General features: G+C 43.6%; 1 protein-coding gene across 1 annotated transcript in view; it reads left to right on the forward strand.

Annotated features, from left to right (window-relative positions):
- The window catches only part of LOC121291302, a 197,120-nt gene that overhangs the window by 156,342 nt on the left and 21,055 nt on the right, over window positions 1–19,723 (forward strand). The window contains exons 25-35 of the mRNA XM_041212375.1: window positions 606–716; window positions 965–1,017; window positions 1,674–1,728; window positions 5,820–5,876; window positions 6,046–6,070; window positions 7,192–7,238; window positions 14,059–14,499; window positions 14,585–14,680; window positions 14,774–15,007; window positions 19,391–19,413; window positions 19,513–19,628. Coding sequence (XP_041068309.1) covers window positions 606–716; window positions 965–1,017; window positions 1,674–1,728; window positions 5,820–5,876; window positions 6,046–6,070; window positions 7,192–7,238; window positions 14,059–14,499; window positions 14,585–14,680; window positions 14,774–15,007; window positions 19,391–19,413; window positions 19,513–19,628 — 1,258 coding nt within the window. The remainder of the gene's footprint in view (window positions 1–605; window positions 717–964; window positions 1,018–1,673; window positions 1,729–5,819; window positions 5,877–6,045; window positions 6,071–7,191; window positions 7,239–14,058; window positions 14,500–14,584; window positions 14,681–14,773; window positions 15,008–19,390; window positions 19,414–19,512; window positions 19,629–19,723) is intronic.

Raw genomic sequence — 19,723 nt, forward strand, 5'->3', positions numbered from 1 at the left:
CATAGGAGCAAAAGTAGGCCATTCGGCCCATCGGTCTTCTCCGGCATTCAATGAGATCATGGCTGATCTGATAATCCTCAACACCACATTCCTGCCCTGCCCCCATAATGTTTGATTCCCTGTTTACAAATCTGTCTATCTCCACTTTGAATATACTTTAACAACCCAGCCTCTACAGCCCTCTGCAGTAAAGAATTTTACAAATTCACTACCCTCTGAGAGAAGAAATTCCTCCTCATCTCTGTTTTAAATGGGCGTCCCCTTACTCTGAGATTATGTCCTCTGTCCTAGACTGTCCCACAAGGGGAAACAACCTTTCATAATCTACCCTGTCAAGTCTCCTAAGAAACTCATATGTTTCAATAAGGTCACCTCTCATTCTTCTAAACTCCAATGAGTACAGGCCAATCTACTCAACCTCTCCTCATAAGAAAATCAACTTAGTGAACCTCCTCTGCACTGCCTCCAATGCCAGTATATCTTTCCTTAGATACCAACACATCATCACTACTCACCTTGATACATACAGAATCTCTGTGCACCTTCCCACTCCATATTGGTCCTGACGATGTTCTCTGGCTTCTGAACTACCTCTTCTTCCTCAGTGCCTTGGTCTTCTGCATTGCGTATTAGTGCTCAATCTTATCAAATGGTTGAACCGGCTTGACGGGTTGAATGGTCCGCTCATGCTATTCCTATCTTTGCACAATCTGGAGGTATTTTCCATGTCTTTACAATTCCTCTTTCAGCCAGTGCATCCCCTATTCTCTTAGCTCTGGTCTCCTCCAGGGCCTACTTCAGTTTCTTGCAGACCTCGTGCTTGTTTGCAAGGAACCCTGTCACAGCTCTCCTGTGACTCACCCGTGGTATTGGGTGCAACCATGCTGCAAAGCCCTGTCTAGTTTAGTCTGTTTGTGCACTGCTGTCTGCTGCGTGTTAACATTTGTATTCTTATCTGTTTCAGGAGGATGCGCCCGAGGAGCAGAGGTATGGCGTCTTTCCAAAAGCTATGTCATCGTATGTTGAAATGTTCATTTAATTTCCATTGTTGAATATTTCATCTTTACATTAATAGTGAAGAAGAGTATCAGCCAAAAATAGCGGAAGGCAGTCTGACCCTGGGAGCATTTAAAGGACCCACCCAATATCGAGTGTGGAGACATGTAATAGACATTCTCAACCCTGGTATGTTGATCTTTGACTATTCCTTAACTAGCAAAGTCCTCATTAATTGTGCTTATCTCCAGGATACCAGACAAGAGAGTAAGACTGTAAATAACATTCATATCCACTTTAATAAGAAAATAAATGAAAGCACATGCCTCTTAAACTCATATCTTTTAGTGGAATTATCACGATAATCAAAACTATCCATGAAGAAATCCATCAGGTGAATGAATCATTGATAAAAAACAGCCATCCGGTCATCCAGCCTGTCATTGTGGTTTCTTTCATGGTATAACACTGGAACAGTGATGCACAGGGACATTCACCAATGATTTTCGAATGATGATAAGAAGAAACTTTAAACATGTAACATTTACATCCGTGATTGAAGGGAAGATTAGAAAGATACTTTTAGGCTGTGGAATATGGGGAAAACTGAAAATATTTGCAATTAAAACCAAGTAAATTAAAGCAGTAATGGTTTAATCAACCTTTTGTTTTCACAGTGGCAATAATGAGTATAAGGGTAAATGTCCAATGGGCTCAGGAAGACTCCAATTGGTAAAAACTACAGGCAGTTCTCGCTTAACTAATGTTACTTCCCAAGATATTTGAGGCTAATATTTTAGAATAGATAGAGAATTGGCCAACCAACAGGAAACTGAGAGTTGGGTCATTTTCAGGTTGACAGACTGAAATGAGTGAAGTACCACAGGGATCAGTGCTGGGGGCTTAACTATTTAGGATCTATATGAATGATTTGGAAGAAGGGACCCAGTGTATTGTAGTCAAACTTGCTGACAATCAAAACATGGATGGAAAGCAAGCTGTGAGGACAATGCAAAGAGTCTGCAAAGGGATATGATTGATCAAGTGAGGGAGCAAAAATTTGGCAGAAGGAGGATACTGCGGGAAAATGTGAGGTTGTCAGATTTGGTGGGAGGAATAGGAAAGCAGAATGTCATTTAAATGGAGAGACAGTGCAAAATGATGTGGTACCGAGGCATTTGGGTGTCTGAGCACACACGGATCAGAACAAAAAGTTAACATGCAGGTGCAGCAAGAAATTAGCAAAGTAAATGGACTGTTGGCCTTTATTGCAAAGTGGGTGGAAAATAAAAGTAGAGAAGTCTTGCTGCAATGTACAGGACATTGGTGAGACCAATGGTGTACAGTTTGGTCTCGTGACTTAAAGAAGGACATACTTGCATTGGATACAGTTCAGAGAAGGTTCATTGGGCTTATTCCTGAGATGAAGGGGTCATCTTGTGAGGAAAGTTTAAGCAAGTTAGGCCTATGCTCCTTGGCGTTTAGAAGGAGAGGCGACCTTATTGTAACATATAAGATTCTGAGGGGGCTTGACAGGGTCGCTGCTGGGAGGATGTTTCCCCTCGAGGGCGGATCTAGAACTAGGGGGCACAGATTAACAATACATTTAAGATGGAAATGAGGAGGAATTTCTTCTCTCAGAGTGTCATTAATTTTTGGAATTCTCTTCCCTACAGAACAGTGGAGTTTGGGTTATTAAATGTATTCAAGCCCGAGTTGGGCAAGTTTTTTTTATTTAAGGGAGTGTGAAGAGTTATTGGGGACAGGCAGGAAAGTGGAGCTAAGGCCACAGACAGATCAGCCATTATCTTATTGATTGGTGGAGTAGTTTCGATGGGCCAAATGGCCCGACTCCTGCTCCTAGTTCTTATGACCTTAACTAAATCTTCATCTCAGTTTTAAAGGTGTAACAAAAGAGAAGTTTCATTTTCGAATTAAATTGAATAAGCTGTCTCTTTACGTGGTGTTTATGCTGATGAAAACTTGCATACTTGTGCTGCAACTATAGGAACAATGAGTGTGTTCAGTCTGTAATCTGTGTGTGTGTATGTGTGTGATTCTGTGTGAGTTTGGGCCCTTGTGTGTGCGAGTGTGTGATGTTTCACTCTGATTCCTGTTACTGTGTGTGTGTGTGTGTTTGTCTATGTGTATGTCGTGTCCATGTGTGCGTGCATGTGTTTGATGTTTCACTGATTCCTGTTACTGTGTGTTTGTGTGTGTGTGTGTATGTATGTGAGTGTGTGTGTTCGTGTGTGTATGTTTCTGTGTGTGTGTGTCCGTGCATGTGTGTCCCTATGTGTGAGTGAGTGTGTGCCCCTGTTGTCTGTCTGTCTGTATCTATGTGTGTGTGTGTGTGTGTGTGTGTGTGTGTGTGTGTGTGTGTGTGTGTCTGTGTGTGTGTGTGTGTGTGTGTGTGTGTGTGTGTGTGTGTGTGTGTGTGTGTGTATGTGTAAATCAGAAGATCCATTACTTTTTTCTAACAACAGAATCCTTTTCTTTTCTAGGTTGTGCAATTTTGAAGAAAGAAAGTACTTCTTGAATTGACTTAACTCCTATTTTTATTTTTGTCAACCTAAACAATGTGCTGAGCATAACCCCTTATCCAGATCCCAATTCAGGACCAGCTTGACCATCCCCACACGTTGATATTCCAGATAAATTTATATCCTACACATCTCTAAGTCGCCTATCCATGCTCGTTACGAATTGCCAATCCAAACCTTCCATGTTGGCTTCAGTTATGGTTGTAGATGAAAATTTAGCTTTTAATCTGTTTAGCTCTTGTTTTATAATAAAAAGTATAAAATAGCAATTTGAAACTTTAGAAGTTAATGATTAACCTCCCCTACTCATTCATAAGAAATTCTAGTCTGAGTGTGTCTAGTCTAGTCTCATCAGTTTATTTAACAAGTTCATATTATGGCTGAAAAAAGACCTTTTATTGAAGCTTTTCGTGATGCACTTATGAGGACAATTACAAGGATACCAATGTCAGGGGAAACAACAACTCCAAACTGTATGAGAAGAGAGTGCTGATTAGTTGGCAAGTGGACTCTGATTGGTGGATGCGTTGCCACAGAGAATGCACCAGTTAATGGTGACTGTCAGTTAACTGCCAAGCATTGTTTGAAAATTTAAACCAGGGAACTTTTCTCTGATTGGTCAAGGCATTGCCCTGAGTAATGAGCCAGCTAATAGCTATAGCTTATTCTATGAAGCAGGTGCAATGTGTGTACCTGATCTGTCTGTCTGCAAAGAACAGGGCCACCGTCACCTTCTCAAGGGCAATTAGGGATGGCGATAAATGCTAGCCTAGCCAGCCCACAACCCATAAATGGGTTTGAAAAAATAATATATATAGCTTCCATTTGTGGCTCACCAATACGCCATACTGAGAGCCTGACTGACAATCTTAAATTAGTTGCCAGCATAATTTTTGCTCACCATGCACTGAGTTGCTATGTTTTGCCAGTGTAAAGGTTATATAAGAAGAAAGCATGGAATAGTTCATTCAGATCAATTGATTAGTTCCACTCATTCTGGACGGACACTAGATAAAGTGCATTCGGGCAACTCTGAAACAAGGTCCAGAATTCAGTTGCGTTTTGCTTGAGATCTGGAAAAGAATGGAACAGCACTACGAATGTAATCAAAACAGAATTCATAAAGGGCTTTCAGACGTGCTGTAATTCTACCAGAGATCAACCGGTCGAATGCCTATAGTGTGAAAAGTAAAGACCATTTATGTAGCCCAAAATTAAATGCCCTCTTGGAGAAGCACCAGTTAACCGGGGGCGGGGGGGGGAGGGGGGGGGGCGTGGTTTGGTGGATAGCATCTATTTCTTGAAGGCAAATTATAGCTGACGAACCATTTGAGTTATCTGTTGAAGTTAAAGTGGAGTTACGTGCAGCAGTTGTTATATGTATATACGGATATTCGAATGAAGTTGATAAAACACCATGTGACAGGCTGATTCGAAATATAGAAGCACATGGTGCTAAAGGGACGGTTATAACTTTGGTATGTAATTTTCTGAGGGATAAGAGGCAGAGACTAGTGGTGGAAATTTCGCTTTGACTGCGGAGAAGTGTGCAATGAGGTCCACAGGTGGTCGATTTTAGGACCATTGCATTTCTTGGTGTGTATAAATGATCTGGACTCATAAATAAGGATTAACATTTCGAAATTTGTAGCTAATACAAAACAGAGCAACGTAGTGCATGATAGGCAGGATAGTAACAGGTGGACATCCTGATGAAATGTGGTGTAATGCAGGCAAGTGGGAAGTGAAGGAAAATGAGGGAAAGCAATATAAATGTAAATGATACCATTTCCAAGAGGAAGCAGGAACAGAGAAACCTGTGGTGGTAGTGGTGGTGGGGCGTGGGGTGGGGCATTTGGGAAGGGAATCACGTCCACAATCTCTGAAGGTAATAGGACAAGTTGATCAAAGTGTCAAAAATATATGGTATCTGCAGACGTGAATTTAATGCAGATAAGTGTGAAATGCTGCTCTTCAGCAGAACCAACAGTGTGAGACATTATTATCCAAAGGCATTATTTTGAGTTTGGGTGTGGTAAAGAAACAAGGGGGTGGTGGGGGGTGGGGGGGGGGGGGGGTTGATGGGGGTGGGGGGGTGCATATTTACAAAACTTTGTATTTTACAGGGCACATGGATAAGACAATTAAGTAAGTCTATGTGTTACTTGGGTTTGTAAGTCGAGGCATTGAATACAAAAATGAAGAAGTCATGCTAAACTATAAATCACTGATTATGCCTCAGTTAGAGCATTGTGTAAAATTCTTCACACCACACCTCAGGAAGGATGCCAAGACTTCGGAGAGGATAAAAAGAAGGCTCACCAGGATGATATCAGAGTAGGTTAAAGCAAAATACTGCGGTTGCTAGAAATAGGAAATAAAAACAGAAAATACTGGAAAAATGCAGCAGGCCTGGCAGCACCTGTGGAGAGAGAAACAGAGTTAACATTTTGAGTCTGTATGAGCTAAAGGAATGTAGAAACATGATGGATTTTAGACTGTTTAGGACGGGGTGGAGCAGGTGGAACAAGGTAGGAGGTCAGGGGTAGGTGACGGCTAAGGTGCCTGACAAAGATGCCTTGGACACAAGAAAAGTGAGTGTAATGGTGGCAAAGATTAAAGAAGGTCCTGATAGTGGCATAAAGGTGAGGTAACAAAAGGTGTTAATAGCAGAACAAGGGTCAGCACGCTGTGAAAGTAAAATGTAAACACAAGTGACAGGCGGCCTTGTTGGGGAGGGGGCTTGGGGAAAAAACATTAAAAAGAACACATATAAAAGAATAAAATGAAAAAGATATAAATAAATAAATAAATATTGGATTTGAGAAGGGGGTCAAGATGGAAGAGAGTCTGAAGTTGTTGAACTCAATGTTAAGTCTGAGAGGCTGTAAAGTGCTTAGTCGGAAGATGAGGTGCTGTTCCTCCAGTTTGCGTTGAGCTTCACTGGAACATTGCAGCAGGCCAAGGATGGATATGTGGGCATGAGAGCAGGGTGGAGTGTTGAAATGGCAAGCGACAGGAAGTTCTGGGCCATGCTTGTACACAGACCGAAGATGTTCTGCAAAGCAGTCACCCAGTCTGTGTTTAGTCTCCTCAATGTAGAGAAGACCGAATTGGGAGCAGCGAATACCATGGACCAAATTGAAAGACGTGCAAGTGAAGTGCTGCTTCACTTGAAAGGAATGTGTTTTGGCCCTTGGACTGTGAGGAGGGGGAAGGTAAAATGGCAGGTGTTGCACCTTCTGTGATTGCATGGGAAGGTGCTGTGGGAAGGAGATGAGGTGTTGGGGGTGATGGAAGAGTGGACCAGGGTGTCCCGGAGGCAATGGTCCCTACGTAATGCCAATGGGGAGGGCGGGGGGTGGGGGTGAGGGGTTGGTGTGGTGTGAAGGGGAGATGTGTTTGGTGGTGGCATCATGCTGGGATTGGCGGAAATGGCGGACAATGATCCTGTGAATGTGGAGGTTGGTGGGGTGTAAACTGAGAACACAGGGGACCCTATCATAGTTCTGGGAGGGAGAGGAAGGTGTGAAGGCTGGGTCAAGCACGTTTGAGGGCCCTGTCAACCAGTGTGGGGGGATGAAGGGGGAACCTCAGTTAAGGAAGAAGGAAGACATGTCAGATGTTTTGGAAAGTGACATCATCGGAACAGAGGCGAAGGAACTGAGGGAATGGGTTGGAACCCTTACAAGGAGCGGGGTGTGAGGAGCTGTAGTCAAGGTAGCTGTGGGAGTCGGTTGGATTGTAATGAATATTGGTGGACAGTCTATCACCAGAAATGGAGACAGAGGGGTCAAGGAACGGAAGGGAAGGGAAGTGTCAGAGGTGGACCATGTGGAGGTGATAGAGGGGTGAGAAAGGAAACAAATCAATACATTTTCCAGGTCCAGGCGAGAGCATGAAGCGGCACTGAAACAGTTATCGATGTACCCAGAAAAGAGTTGTGGGAGGGGGCCTGAACAGGACTGGAACAAGGAATGCTCCACATAACCCATAAAGAGACAGGCATAACTGGGAACGATTGCAGGAACCTTTTATTTGGAGGAAGTGAGGCAAGTTTAAGGAGAAATTGTTCAATGAGAGAACAAGTTCAGCCAGATGGAGGGGAATGGTGGTCCCGCCTCTGTTCAAGGAAGAAGCAGAGAGCCCTCAGACCATCCTGGTGAGCGGTGGAGGTGCAGAGGGATTGGATGTCCATGGTGAAGAGCAGGTGGTCAGTGCCAGGGAAGTGGGAATTGTTGATATGATGTAAGGCATCAGAGGAATCGTGAATGTAAGTAGGAAGAGACTGGACAAGGGGAGAGAGAATGGAGCCAAGATAGGAAGAAATGAGTTCAGTGGGGCAGGAACAGGCTGACGTGATCGGTCTGCTGAGATAGTCCTGTTTGTGGATTTTGGGGTGGAGGTAGAAGCGGGCTGTCCAAGGTTGGGAGACTATGAGGTTGGAAGCTGTGGAAGGAAGATCTCCAGAGGAGATGAGGTCATTGACAGTCCTGGAAACAATGGCTTGATGTTCGGTGGTGGGGTAATGGTCCAGGGGGAGGTAGGAGGAAGTGTTTGTGAGCTGGCGCTCTGCCTCTGCGAGTTAGAAGTCAGTACACCAGACAACAACAGCACCACCATTGTCGGCTGGTTTGATAACAAAGTCAGGGTTTGACTTGAGGGGCCGGAGTGCATCAAGTAAGACATCAGGGTAGAGCTATTTGAAGGGAGTGAAGTACCTGACTTTGTAGCCCCTTGGGCGATTTTATTCAAAACTGGGAGATGTTGATGGAAAAACAGTTCTCTCTAACAAGGGTATTAAAGTAGATCTAAAGTAATTGCAAATGAGGATAAATTGTTTTTTTGTTACTATCTGAATGTTTTCCGTTAAAGTGGGGGGTGGAAGCAGGTTCCACGGAGACTTTCAAAGGGTAATTGGTTCTGTCCTTGAAGGGAATAAATTTGTAGAGTTTGGGGAAAAATCTAGGGTGCATCCCTAAATTGGACAGGCCTTTCAAAAAGCTGGGGCATACACATTTACAATGGGCTGAACAGGTTTCCTCTGTGCCATATGATTCTGTAATTGAATGACTCTCCTCCATGCTTGTAAGATTTGGTCCGGGAATCACAGATTACCTAAAACTGGGGTCTCGGTCACAAATGGTTGAGAGCAGTTTACTTAAAAAGCAACAATTTAGATGCGACACATAACCTAAATTGATGGAAAAGACCCAGAGTATATGAGAATGGTTTACCAATCCTGGATTTAACGAATGGGTGGATGGAGTACAGTGATGCTTTTCTCTGTAGCTGGCCTGTAGTCTCTTCGGTTCTCAATTTTCTTGAGTTAACCAGGGTGTGAGGTCAAAACGAGCATAGATCTACCTCAGAAAACATTCCATCATCTGTTGTAACATTTCCTTCCTGAGTAACTGTTTATCTATTTCATTTCTAGGGAATTAGTGGGCGTCTCTTCTTCCTAAATCCCAGTCCATAGCCCATGAAGTCCTGTCATTTTTTAAAAACATATTCTTTCACGTGATGTGGACATCGCTGGCTGGGCCTTTATTGCCAATCTCAAATTGCCCTTGAGAAGGTGTCAAACTTCTTAAACGTTGTTAGAGTTGCACTCATCGAGGCAAGTGGGGAGTATTTCATCACAGTCCGGAATTGTGCCTTGTAGGTTGTGGACAGGCTTTGGGGAGTTCGGAGGTGAGTTATGGCCGCAGAATTCCCAGCCCATGACCTGCTCTAGTAGACACAATATTTTTATGGTTGGCCTAGTTAAATTTCTGGTCAGCGGTAATGCCTAGGATATTGATAATGGGGGAATTCAATGATAGTAATTCTATTCAATGTCAAATGAAGATGGTTCGGTTTTATTTTATTGGAGATGGTCATTGCCTGGCACTTGTGTTTTGTGCGTGTTACTTGTTATTTGTCAGCCCAAGCCTGGATGTTGATCTTGTCTTGCTGCATGTGGACACAGACTGCTTCAGTATCTCAGGAGTTGTGAATGGCACTGAACACTTTGCAATCATCAGCAAACATCCCCACTTCTGACCTTATGATGGAGGGAAGGTCATTGATGAAGCAGCTGAAAATAATTGGGTCCAGGACACTACCCTGAGGAACTCCTGCAGCAATATCCTGGGACTGAGGTGATTGACCTCTAATAATGATAACTGCCGTCCATTGTACTAGGTATGACTCTAACCAGTAACCAGTAGAGAGGTTCCCCATCCCCTACCTCCACCCCGATTCCCATTGGCTTCAGTTTTGCTGGGGTTCCATTCGGTTAAATGCTGCCTTGAGATCAAAGGCAACCATTCTCATCTCACCTCATCTCTTCCTGGGATATCTTATCGGTTTCTTCAGATATGGGCCATGAGATTCCATCTTATCAGACTTAGGAATGTCTTCTGCACGGGCCCATAGCATCATGCCCTTGGCAGAAATAAACAGAACGTGCTGTTCTGTGCTTGAGCCAATGCTGGCAATAGAATATTTATTAACATGGGAGAGAGAGAAGGAGAGAGAGAGAGATGGGGGTGGGGCGGAGAGATCTATTTCTATAATATTCGATTAATTTCTTAAGATTTTTAAAGTTTATTTGAAGGACATTTCTTACATGCTAACATTAAAGGTGGTAGAGGTCCAAGAATTACATAGAACTTACCACATGGGGACCAGACTTCCCAACTAGCCTTTAATATTAGTTTAGAGAGGGTAATCTTGACTATTGGTGATAGTGTAAACCAGCTGGTATCATTCTGCTCTGCCCATTGTTCCATTCTACTAAAGTCAAAGGAAAGGGAAACAGATTTCCCATACACATAGAAACATAGAAAATAGGAGCAGGAGTAGGTCTTTCAGCCCTTCGATCCTGCCCCGCCATTCAACGTGATCATGGCTGATCCTCCACCTCAACGGCAAACTCCCGCTCTCTCTCCACACCCCTTGAAGTCTTAAGAGTCCAGAAATCTCTTTTCTTCTTAAATATATTCAGTGACTTTGCCTCCACAGCCTTCTGTGGTAGAGAATTCCACTGGTTCACCACCCTCTGAGTGAAGAAGGTCCTCCTCATCTTAGTCCTAAATGGCCTACCCCGTATCCTGAGACTGTGACTCTTTGTTCTAGCCCCACCCCCTCCCCAGCCAGAGGAAATATCATCCCTGCATTCAGTCTGTCCAGCCCTGCCAGAATTTTATACGTTTCAATGAGATCCCCTCTCATTCTTCTAAGCTACAGTGAATGTAAGCCGAGTCAATCCAATCCCTCCTCATACGGCAGTCCTGCCATCCCAGGAATCAGTCTGGCAAACCTTTGCTACACTAGTTCTACGGCAAATATATCATTTCTTATGTAAGGAGACCAGAACTGCACACAATACTCCAGGTGTGGTCTCACCAAGGCCCTGTACAGCTGCAGCATCACCAATATTAGTCTTTAAGGGACCTGCCTTCATTCGGACCATCCTCTTTTCCCCGAGATAATTATATATATTTAAAATTGTGTTGGTTTGGGTATCCCTTGTATATTTCATTCCACAACCCAAATTTGTAGTTCTTAACGTCTCAGTTGTCACCTTTGCTTCCACTTGCATTTCTTGCTGCTTTTTGCGTTTTGTAGGGTTTTTTTTTAAATTTTGGTCACCCCTTTGCATATTCGGTTTCCCAAACCTGTCTTGTTTGTAAAGTAGGGGGAATGAACTCGTGCGATGTCACATTAGATTCCTTCCCACCCATTAACAGATTTGTCCAATTATCTGTCGACAGTCTCTGCCTCATCCCGTTGAAGTAAGTCTTAAATGTATCTAGAATCTTAATAGTTCTTCCACATTTCTCCCTTTCAGACACAACGTTGTTTGGTATTCAAAATCATGAGGGGTCTGGAAAGACCAGATGGGGAGATACTGTTCCCACCTGCGGAAGGATCGGCAACTTAGAGGGCACCGATTCAACACAATTGGCAAAAAACACAAAGGCGACATGAGGACAAACTTATTTATGCAGCGAGTAATTAGGATCTGGAATGTGGTGCGGATCTCAAAAGGGAATCGGATCAATATCTTGAAAGGAAAAATATGCAGGGTTACGAGGGAAAGGCGGGGAAGTGGCATGAGGTGAATTGCTCGTGCAGAGGCCAGCACAGCCATGCCAGGCCGAATGGCCTCCTCCTGTGTTGTAACCATTCTATGATTCATGCTGAAGGGTCGTCTAGAAATATCAGCTTAACCTCATATTGTTTTCGGGACTAGGTCTGAGCTTTCACTCACAAGGCTGCGACTCTGTGGAACTCTCTCTCCAAGGGGGCTGTGAATTTTCAGTCACCGAGTACATTCTAAACTGAAATGGACAGCTTTTGGGCAAGGTTTACCAGGATAGTGCGGGAAATTTGAATTGGGGTAAAAGATCAGTAATGATCTCACGTTGGCTAACAGAGAGATTTAATTCATCCCCTTTGCCTTGATTTCTTCACCGATTCTGTTGCTTGAGAAATGAAGATAAACTCCTGTCTGGAATGTCAGTTCAAGGCTCAGCGGGAGTCATAGCTTCCTCTTATTCTTATTTCTTATGTTTTTTTTTTCATTCATTCACGGGATGTGGGCCAGCATTTATTGCTCATCCCTAGTTGCCCTTGAGAAGGTGGTGGTGAGCTGCCTTCTTGAACCGCTGCAGTCCATGTGGTGTAGGTACACCCACAGTGCTGTTAGGGAGGGAGTTCCAGCATTTTGACCCAGCGACAGTGAGGGAATGGCGATATATTTCCAAGTCAGGATGGTGAGTTACTTGGAGGGGAACCTTAAGGTGGTATTCCCATATATCTGCTGCCCTTGTCCTTCTAGGTGGCAGTGGTCATGGGTTTGGAAGGTGTTGTCTAATGAGCCTAGGTGAATTCCTGCAGTGCATCTTGTAGATTGTACACACTGCTGCTACTGTGCAACGGTGGTGGAGAGAGTGAATGTTTGTGGATGTGGTGCCAATTAATCAGACTGTTCTGTCCTGGACGGTGTCCAGCTTCTTCAGTGTTGTGGGAGCTGCTCTCATCCAGGCAGGTGGGAAGTATTCTTTCACACTCCTTACTTGTGCCTTGTCCTGACTTGTGCCTTGTGGACAGACTTTGGGGAGGCAGGGGGTGAGTTACTCGTTGCACGATTCCTAGCCTCTCACCTGCTCTAGTAGCCACAATGTTTATATGACTAGTCCAGTTCAGTTCCTGGCCAATGGTAACCCCAGGATTTTGATTGTGGGGGATTCAGTGGTGATTTCTCATCCTTCTTCATTATCCAGATGTTAGCGAAATGATCATTGATCGGATCAGCCTGAAGATGATGTCACAGGCTGCTTTGTCCCTCTGTGTGTTTGACATTATTTCGGATGGGAACAACACTTTCAGTAACAGAAGTGTGATTTCAGGCTGGGAACCATGCCTGGGCCCGCCCACAGAAATAAGACAGCTGCAACTTGACTCCGGAAGCACAACAAGTCGATCATGGCAGCAGGACCAAGTTCCACAGAAGATTTTAATTTCTCCTATTTGTCTTGATTTCTTCACAGATCCGATAACACTGGGTTGTGGACATAACCTCTGCTGCTCTTGTATCACCCAGTGTTGGGAAAAGAAGGAGATAAACTCCTGCCCAGAATGTAGAGAGGATTTTCCAGGCCTTAGCGAGTCTGGCTGAGAAAGCTTGAAAATTAAAGCTGAATAAGAAAGAGTGGGAAAATCAATTTCACTGTGAGGGGCATCAGGAAGAACCTCTGACAGTGCAGCACTCCCTCAGTCCTGACCGTCTGACTTGGCAGCGTTCCCTCAGTTCTCACCCTCTGATGGTACAGCACTCTCTTAATCCTGACCCTCTGACAGTGCAGCTCCCTCAGTCCTGACCCTCTGACAGCACAGATATCCTTCAGTTTTGAAACTCTCCCTTAGTCTAATGGGAATCCATACATCACAGCAGTGTATATACTACAAAAGTGTCACAACTACTTTAGAGTGCTCTGAGAGGTCTTGGGTATTTGAAAGGCGCTATGCCTTGGCAGATAAGATAGGAAATCACAGATCCAATCCCTGTGAATATCTTCCCCGTGCCTGTCACATAAATCCACTCTTTGTCGTTTATGGCAATTTGTGCTTTAGGGTGAGCAGGGGCGATGAATAAAAACAGTTCCGTTTAAGGATGGAAACTTTACACCATATTTGACCAAAGGGCTTATAGTCTGCAGCGAGTTCAGACTGGAGCAAACTGCAGCGGAATCTGGATCCCTGCCCAATTCAGTCTCCTCCCCCCACCTTCCCCCGCCCCTCCCCCCTCGCCCCCACCCCCCCTCCCCCCCCCCCCAACAGCATTCCATGTGATTTCACCAGCTCCTTCACTTCTTCCCCTCCGCCCTGTTTTTCCTTTAGTTGCTCTTACCTGCCTGCGTAAAAGTGTCTGGGACAAAGATTAGTTGCGTATTGCAACGATCTTTACAGGGAAATCGGACACGGGAGGTATTCAGAAGACAGTAACAGCCAGCCAAACGCGGTTTGAATCAAAAAGCGCTCGGTGTTTGACGTGCCCATGGCTTCCGTGCAACAGGCAGAGAGTTTGACCGAGGAGGCAATTTGCCCCGTTTGCCTTGATTTCTTCGCCGATCCGGTAATACTGGATTGTGGACACAACTTCTGCCGCTCCTGTATCACCCAGTCTTGGGAAAAGAAGGAGATAAACTCCTGCCCAGTGTGTAGAGAGGAGTTTCCGGAAAGAAACCTCAGGGTAAATCGAGCCTTAGCGAATCTGGCCGAGAAAGCTCGAAAATTAAAGCTGGATCCGAAAGAGAAGGAAAGTAAACTTCACTGTGAGAAACATCAGGAAGAACTGAAGCTGTTTTGTGAAACTGACAAGAAATTGATCTGTGTGATTTGTAGAGATTCGCGGGAACACAGAGAGCACCGCTTCCTGCCGATTGCAGAAGCTGTTGAAATTTACAAGGTAAAAGGGGACAGGTTTTATCAGTTGGTTTATTTTTTTTTAATGTTCTAAAACTTGAAGCTAAGATTTTCTTCCCCAATCCTAGGCCCAGGTGAAATCTTCCTTAGATTCTCTCACAGAGAAGAAATCGGCGGTTCTAGAAACGGAACAAAAACAGAAACGGAAAATTTCCGAAGTTATGGTAAGGTCTCCTTGTGCTGATTTTCTGGGATCTCGATTAGTTTTATTCCCCTTATCGCGGGACATTAATTATGTTTCACATTTCATTTGTTAGGAACAGTCGAGCAGTTTGCAGACCCACATCACATCCGAGTTCACTAAAATGCACCAGATTCTCACTGAGAAAGAACAGCGTTTACTCAGAGATCTCAGGGAAGAATCGGAGAGGATTCTAGAAACAATGGAGAAAAGCCTTCAAGAGATTGAGGAGAATTTAAATTCTATTGAGGAGAGCGTCTCAAAGCTGCGCAAACAGATGGAGCAAAAAGACCAGTTGACATTTCTGAAGGTGAGGGGAATATTTTGCAGGTCAATGAAACTTCACATAGAAATAAAGGCTGCAATTGTTGAAAAGAGATGGGCTGAAACCTAATTTTCTTTGTATTCTGGGGATATTCCACTATTCCCTTCCATCTAACCGCTTCTCACACCATGTCCCGAAACCCGCCAATGGTCAAAAGAGCCTCAACAACAACTTGTACTTATATAGCGCATTTCACAGCATAAAGCATCCCTGGGCGCGTCACTCCAATCTTACCAACAAAAGTCGGCATCATGTCCTATATCAATAGAGTTGCCCAAAAGTCTATCCAAAGGGGTCTATTGTAAAGAGCGCCTTAATTAAGGAGGAGAAAGGTAAAGGCGAAGCATTTCAACAGGACATTTTATTAATATGGCGCCTTGGACGTAACAAAACGTCCCAAGGGTTTCACCGAGCCACATAAGGAGATATTAGGTAAGAAAGGTAGGAGTGGCTAAAATGTGGAAAGCAAGGTATAGAGGCTGAGGAGTGTGGGCGAGGTAGGGGGGGTGGGTGGGAGGGGGGCGGGTGTGGAAATTACAGAGTTTAGGGCCGAGGCACGGCTCCCGATTGTGGAGCGGTTACAATCGACGAAGCTCAAGGAGTCGGAGTTAGAAGAGGGCAGTTGTCTTGAAGGGTTTTAGTGCTGGTACAAATTAGAGAGAAAGGGAGGGATCAGGCCATGCAGGGATTTGTAGAAAGGCGTTTCTCAATCCCGAATCCAATGCAAGTCAGCAAGCACAGGGCTGGTGGATGAACAGGACTTGGTGCAGGTTAGGGTACAACAGCAGAGTTTTGGATGGCGTCAAGTTCATGGAGGTAGAATATGGGAGAACAACCAGGAGCGCATTAGAATCGGCAGGCCTAGAGGTGGCAAAGCCATCAACGAGGGTTTCAGTAGCAGAAGAGCTGAGGCAGAGAAAAGTCGGACTATGTTGCAGACCTGGAAATACATGGACTTAATGCCAGGAGAGATATAAGGTTGAAAGCAGATTCGGAGTCAAATATGAAACCAAGATTTCAAACAGTGTGGCTGAGCCTCATACAATTGCCATGGAGAAAGGTGGAGGCGGTGACAAGGGAACATACTTTGTGGCAGGGACTGAAGACAATAGATTCCGTTTTCCTAATATTTAACTGGGAAGAGAGAGTGATTGAGTTTTGGGAGGCTTAATGCCCAGGCAGCCGAAAGTATGGCTGCCATTGGTAGGGCGATGAAAATTTGGGATGCACAAGAGGCTAGAATTGGAGATGTGCAAGAATGTGAGAGAACGTAGGGATATAGAATATAGAAGCACAGGAATATAGTAAATAGGAAGAGGAGTGGGCCATTCAGCCCCTCGAGCCTGCTGCGCTATTCGATTAGGTCATAACTGATGTCCTATCTTAACTCCATTTTCCCGCACTGACCCCATTTCCCTGGTTGTTTTTACTATCTAGAAATCTATCGATTTCTGTCCTGAACATACTGACTGAGATTTGTAGGGCTGGAGGAGGTTAAAGTTTGAGGAGGGAAAAGACGATAGAGCATTTTGAAAACAAAAAGTTTAAAATGTGAGGTTTAAATTTGCTTCTCTGGCGCATTCAATTAATTAATTCATTCCGTGAATTCTATTAAAGCTGTGTGTTGATTTTAGGACCCCATTTCTTCCTATTTTGCTCTTAATTGTACTTGAAAAGTCCCAATCTACTATTCTTTCCAGAAAGAGGCCTTTAAATTTCTTTCCATCTGTACAGCTGGTTCCCTTTTGAATGTTGAGTTGAATCAGCTTCCACCGATCATTCAGTAATTCTCTTTCGGATTATCCTAATTCATTGGTTAAAATAACCAATTCTCCACCCTGGTTATCTCCCATTCATTACATATATTCTTCCTCTTGTTAGGAATGAAAATCGTTTCTCTTTATTTACTTTACCAAAATTCCTCATGACTTTCAACTCCCCCATAAAATCTCTCTATAACTTTCCATGCTGCATGAAGAATAATCCCAGTTTCTCGAATATGTCCACATTTTTGAAGTCCCTCATTCCTTATACAATTCTTGTGAAGCTCTTCTGCAACCTTTCCAATCCTGAACCTATCTCCTTAAGTAGGGTGCCCAGAACTCAACACAATACTCCAGCTGAGGCATAATTTGTGATTTATAATGGTTCAACATAAAGTAATTTCTTTTGTATTCTATAACTCCATTTACAAAACCAAGAACCCATTCGTTATATTAGCTTCATTCACTTGTCCTGCAACCCTCAAAGATTTGCCTATGGGAGACCCCAGCTATCTTTGTTCCTGCACTCCAGTGCACTTAAAATCAGTTTATGTTGCTTCTGCATATTTTCCTCCACAATTCTTTGCATTAGATTTTACTGCTCATTTCACAATTATGTGTCTGTTCTCCTGAAGTCTGCTGCTGCTCCCCTCATTATTGACCACAATGTGAAGTTTTTGGCAACTGCAAACGTTTCATTTGTGCCTTGTACACACAAGTTAAGGTCCTTGAAGTGTTATGTATCGAGATGGGAGGAGTGCACAGTTAATCCTAGCCCCACTTCTCCACAGGTCGTAACAATAAATGTTTAATTCACCCAGAAATCTGTCAATTGTTTACCTGCGATACTATTATTCCTGGCACAAAAAACTCTAACCAGGCTTCTTTCAATAAACACAAACAAATAAATTACCATCAAACAAACTACTTTTCAAAAACAATTGAAGAGTTAACAAACAAGTTGTAATTTAGAAGCATACTGATTTTCCCCTTTTTAAAAATAAAACACATATTCAAACCCCCATACCCTCACACACAAAGACAAAACAGCCCTGCAGACATCTGGTCACCGCAGAAGGTGCGACACCTGCCCCTTTACTTCCCCCCCCTCATCCAAGGGCCCAACACTCCTTTCAAATGAAGCAGCGCATCCCTCAAATTAGTCTACTGCATTCGCTGCTTCCGATGCAGTCTCCTCTGCATTGGAGAGACCAAATGCAGACTGGGTGACTGTTTTGTGGAACACCATCAGTCTGTCCACAAGCATGACCCAGACCTCCCAGTCGCTTGCCATTTGAACCCACCACCCTGCTCTCATGCCGACATGAACAGCCTTGGTCCCAATGTTCAACACAAACTGGAGGAACAACACCTCATCTTCCGACTAGGCACTTTACAGCCTTCCAGACTTAATATTGAGTTCAACAATTTCAGATCATGAACTCTCTCCTCCATCCCCACCCCCTTTCTGATCCCCCTTTTCCCAATAATTTAAGATTATTTTACAATTATAATTTTTTTTCTTTTCCCTCCTATTTTTAAATTTATTTCGAGCTATTGTTTCATCTCCACCTTTTAGCCCATTTCGATCCCTTCCCTCCTACCCACCCACACTAGGGCCATCTGCCAGTAGCTTGCTTTCCTTAATGTCCCCATTTGCAGATCCTTTAGATAATATCACCACCGTCAATACCCCTTTGTCCTTTTGTCTATGACATCTTTGGCAGTCTCTTGGCCTCCACCTATCACTGGCCCCCTATCGAGCTCTTCTTTCCCACCCCTTTTTACCAACTTATATTTCATCTCATTTCTATATTTCTTAGTCCTGATGAAGGGTCATATGGACTCAAAACGTCAACTGTATCCCTCTCCGCAGATGCTGTCAGACCTGCTGAGTTTTTCCAGGTATTTTTGTTTTTGTTCTAGACGTCTGGTCACAATAGATTGGAAGTTCTTTCAGGTGGATTTGTTAGTGAAACTGTCCTTGATGGCTCTTATATATCACAACTTTGTGAACTCTTAGGAAAAACAGATGAGTTACCCTGGCGAGGCATTTCAGAGGAAAGTTTAACACAAAGGTGGAGCAGAGAGAGGGAAAGAGAGAGTCTTTTTCTTACAGCCTGCTTCTAAGGCACACCACTGCCCTCACAATGACTGAGAGTCTTAAAGACTGAGCTGTTTGGAGAATGCTTCTTCAAGCCAGGTATTTTTAACCAAACAGCATGAGCCTATAGCCTGGCACCAGCAGTTCTTTGTTAACTTAAATATACAAACTATCTCTTCCCGCAGCAGGTGCACCCTGCCGGACATCTATCCTGACCCATGGTTTCTTGAAGAATGGCATATTCACAGCCCCGAAATAATATTACAAACATTTAAAATGAACTCAGGAGGAAGGATGTTCAAAATTCAATGTTCTTCAAAATTTTCCAAAAATTGGTTCCTCACAGATGTATAACACAAAGAGCAGTTCTGTATTTCTTCTGCATGTGTCTCAGTGAAAATTCATTTCATCATGAATGTTCAAACAATTACACTGTGATTTCGATTATCTGTATATAGACGGCCAGTCCTGTCAGCTCAGGTTGTGTTGTATTTATTTCAGGAGGAAGCTCGTCAGAAGAGAAGGTAGGGCATGCTCTTTACTGAAAATCTACAGTGTTTTGTAAAATAAATCAGAAAATTGTTTATGGTCAAGTTACAAAATCAATTGTTTAATATTTCTAGGGTGAGTGGGGACGATCAGCTATTGTCAATAGCAGATGCCACCCTGTCCATAGGAAAATTCAAAGGCCCTTTACAGTACAGAATGTGGAGAGAAATGATAGACGCCATTAATCCTGGTAAAACTCTTATATTCATTTCTTGAATTTATTGGTTCAGATCAGAAGAGCCTAAATGCGCACGCATACACCATATTGAATTATCACACCTTTAG

The sequence above is a fragment of the Carcharodon carcharias genome, chromosome 19 (genome assembly GCF_017639515.1).
Source record: "Carcharodon carcharias isolate sCarCar2 chromosome 19, sCarCar2.pri, whole genome shotgun sequence".
Classification (NCBI taxonomy): Eukaryota; Metazoa; Chordata; class Chondrichthyes; order Lamniformes; family Lamnidae; genus Carcharodon; species Carcharodon carcharias.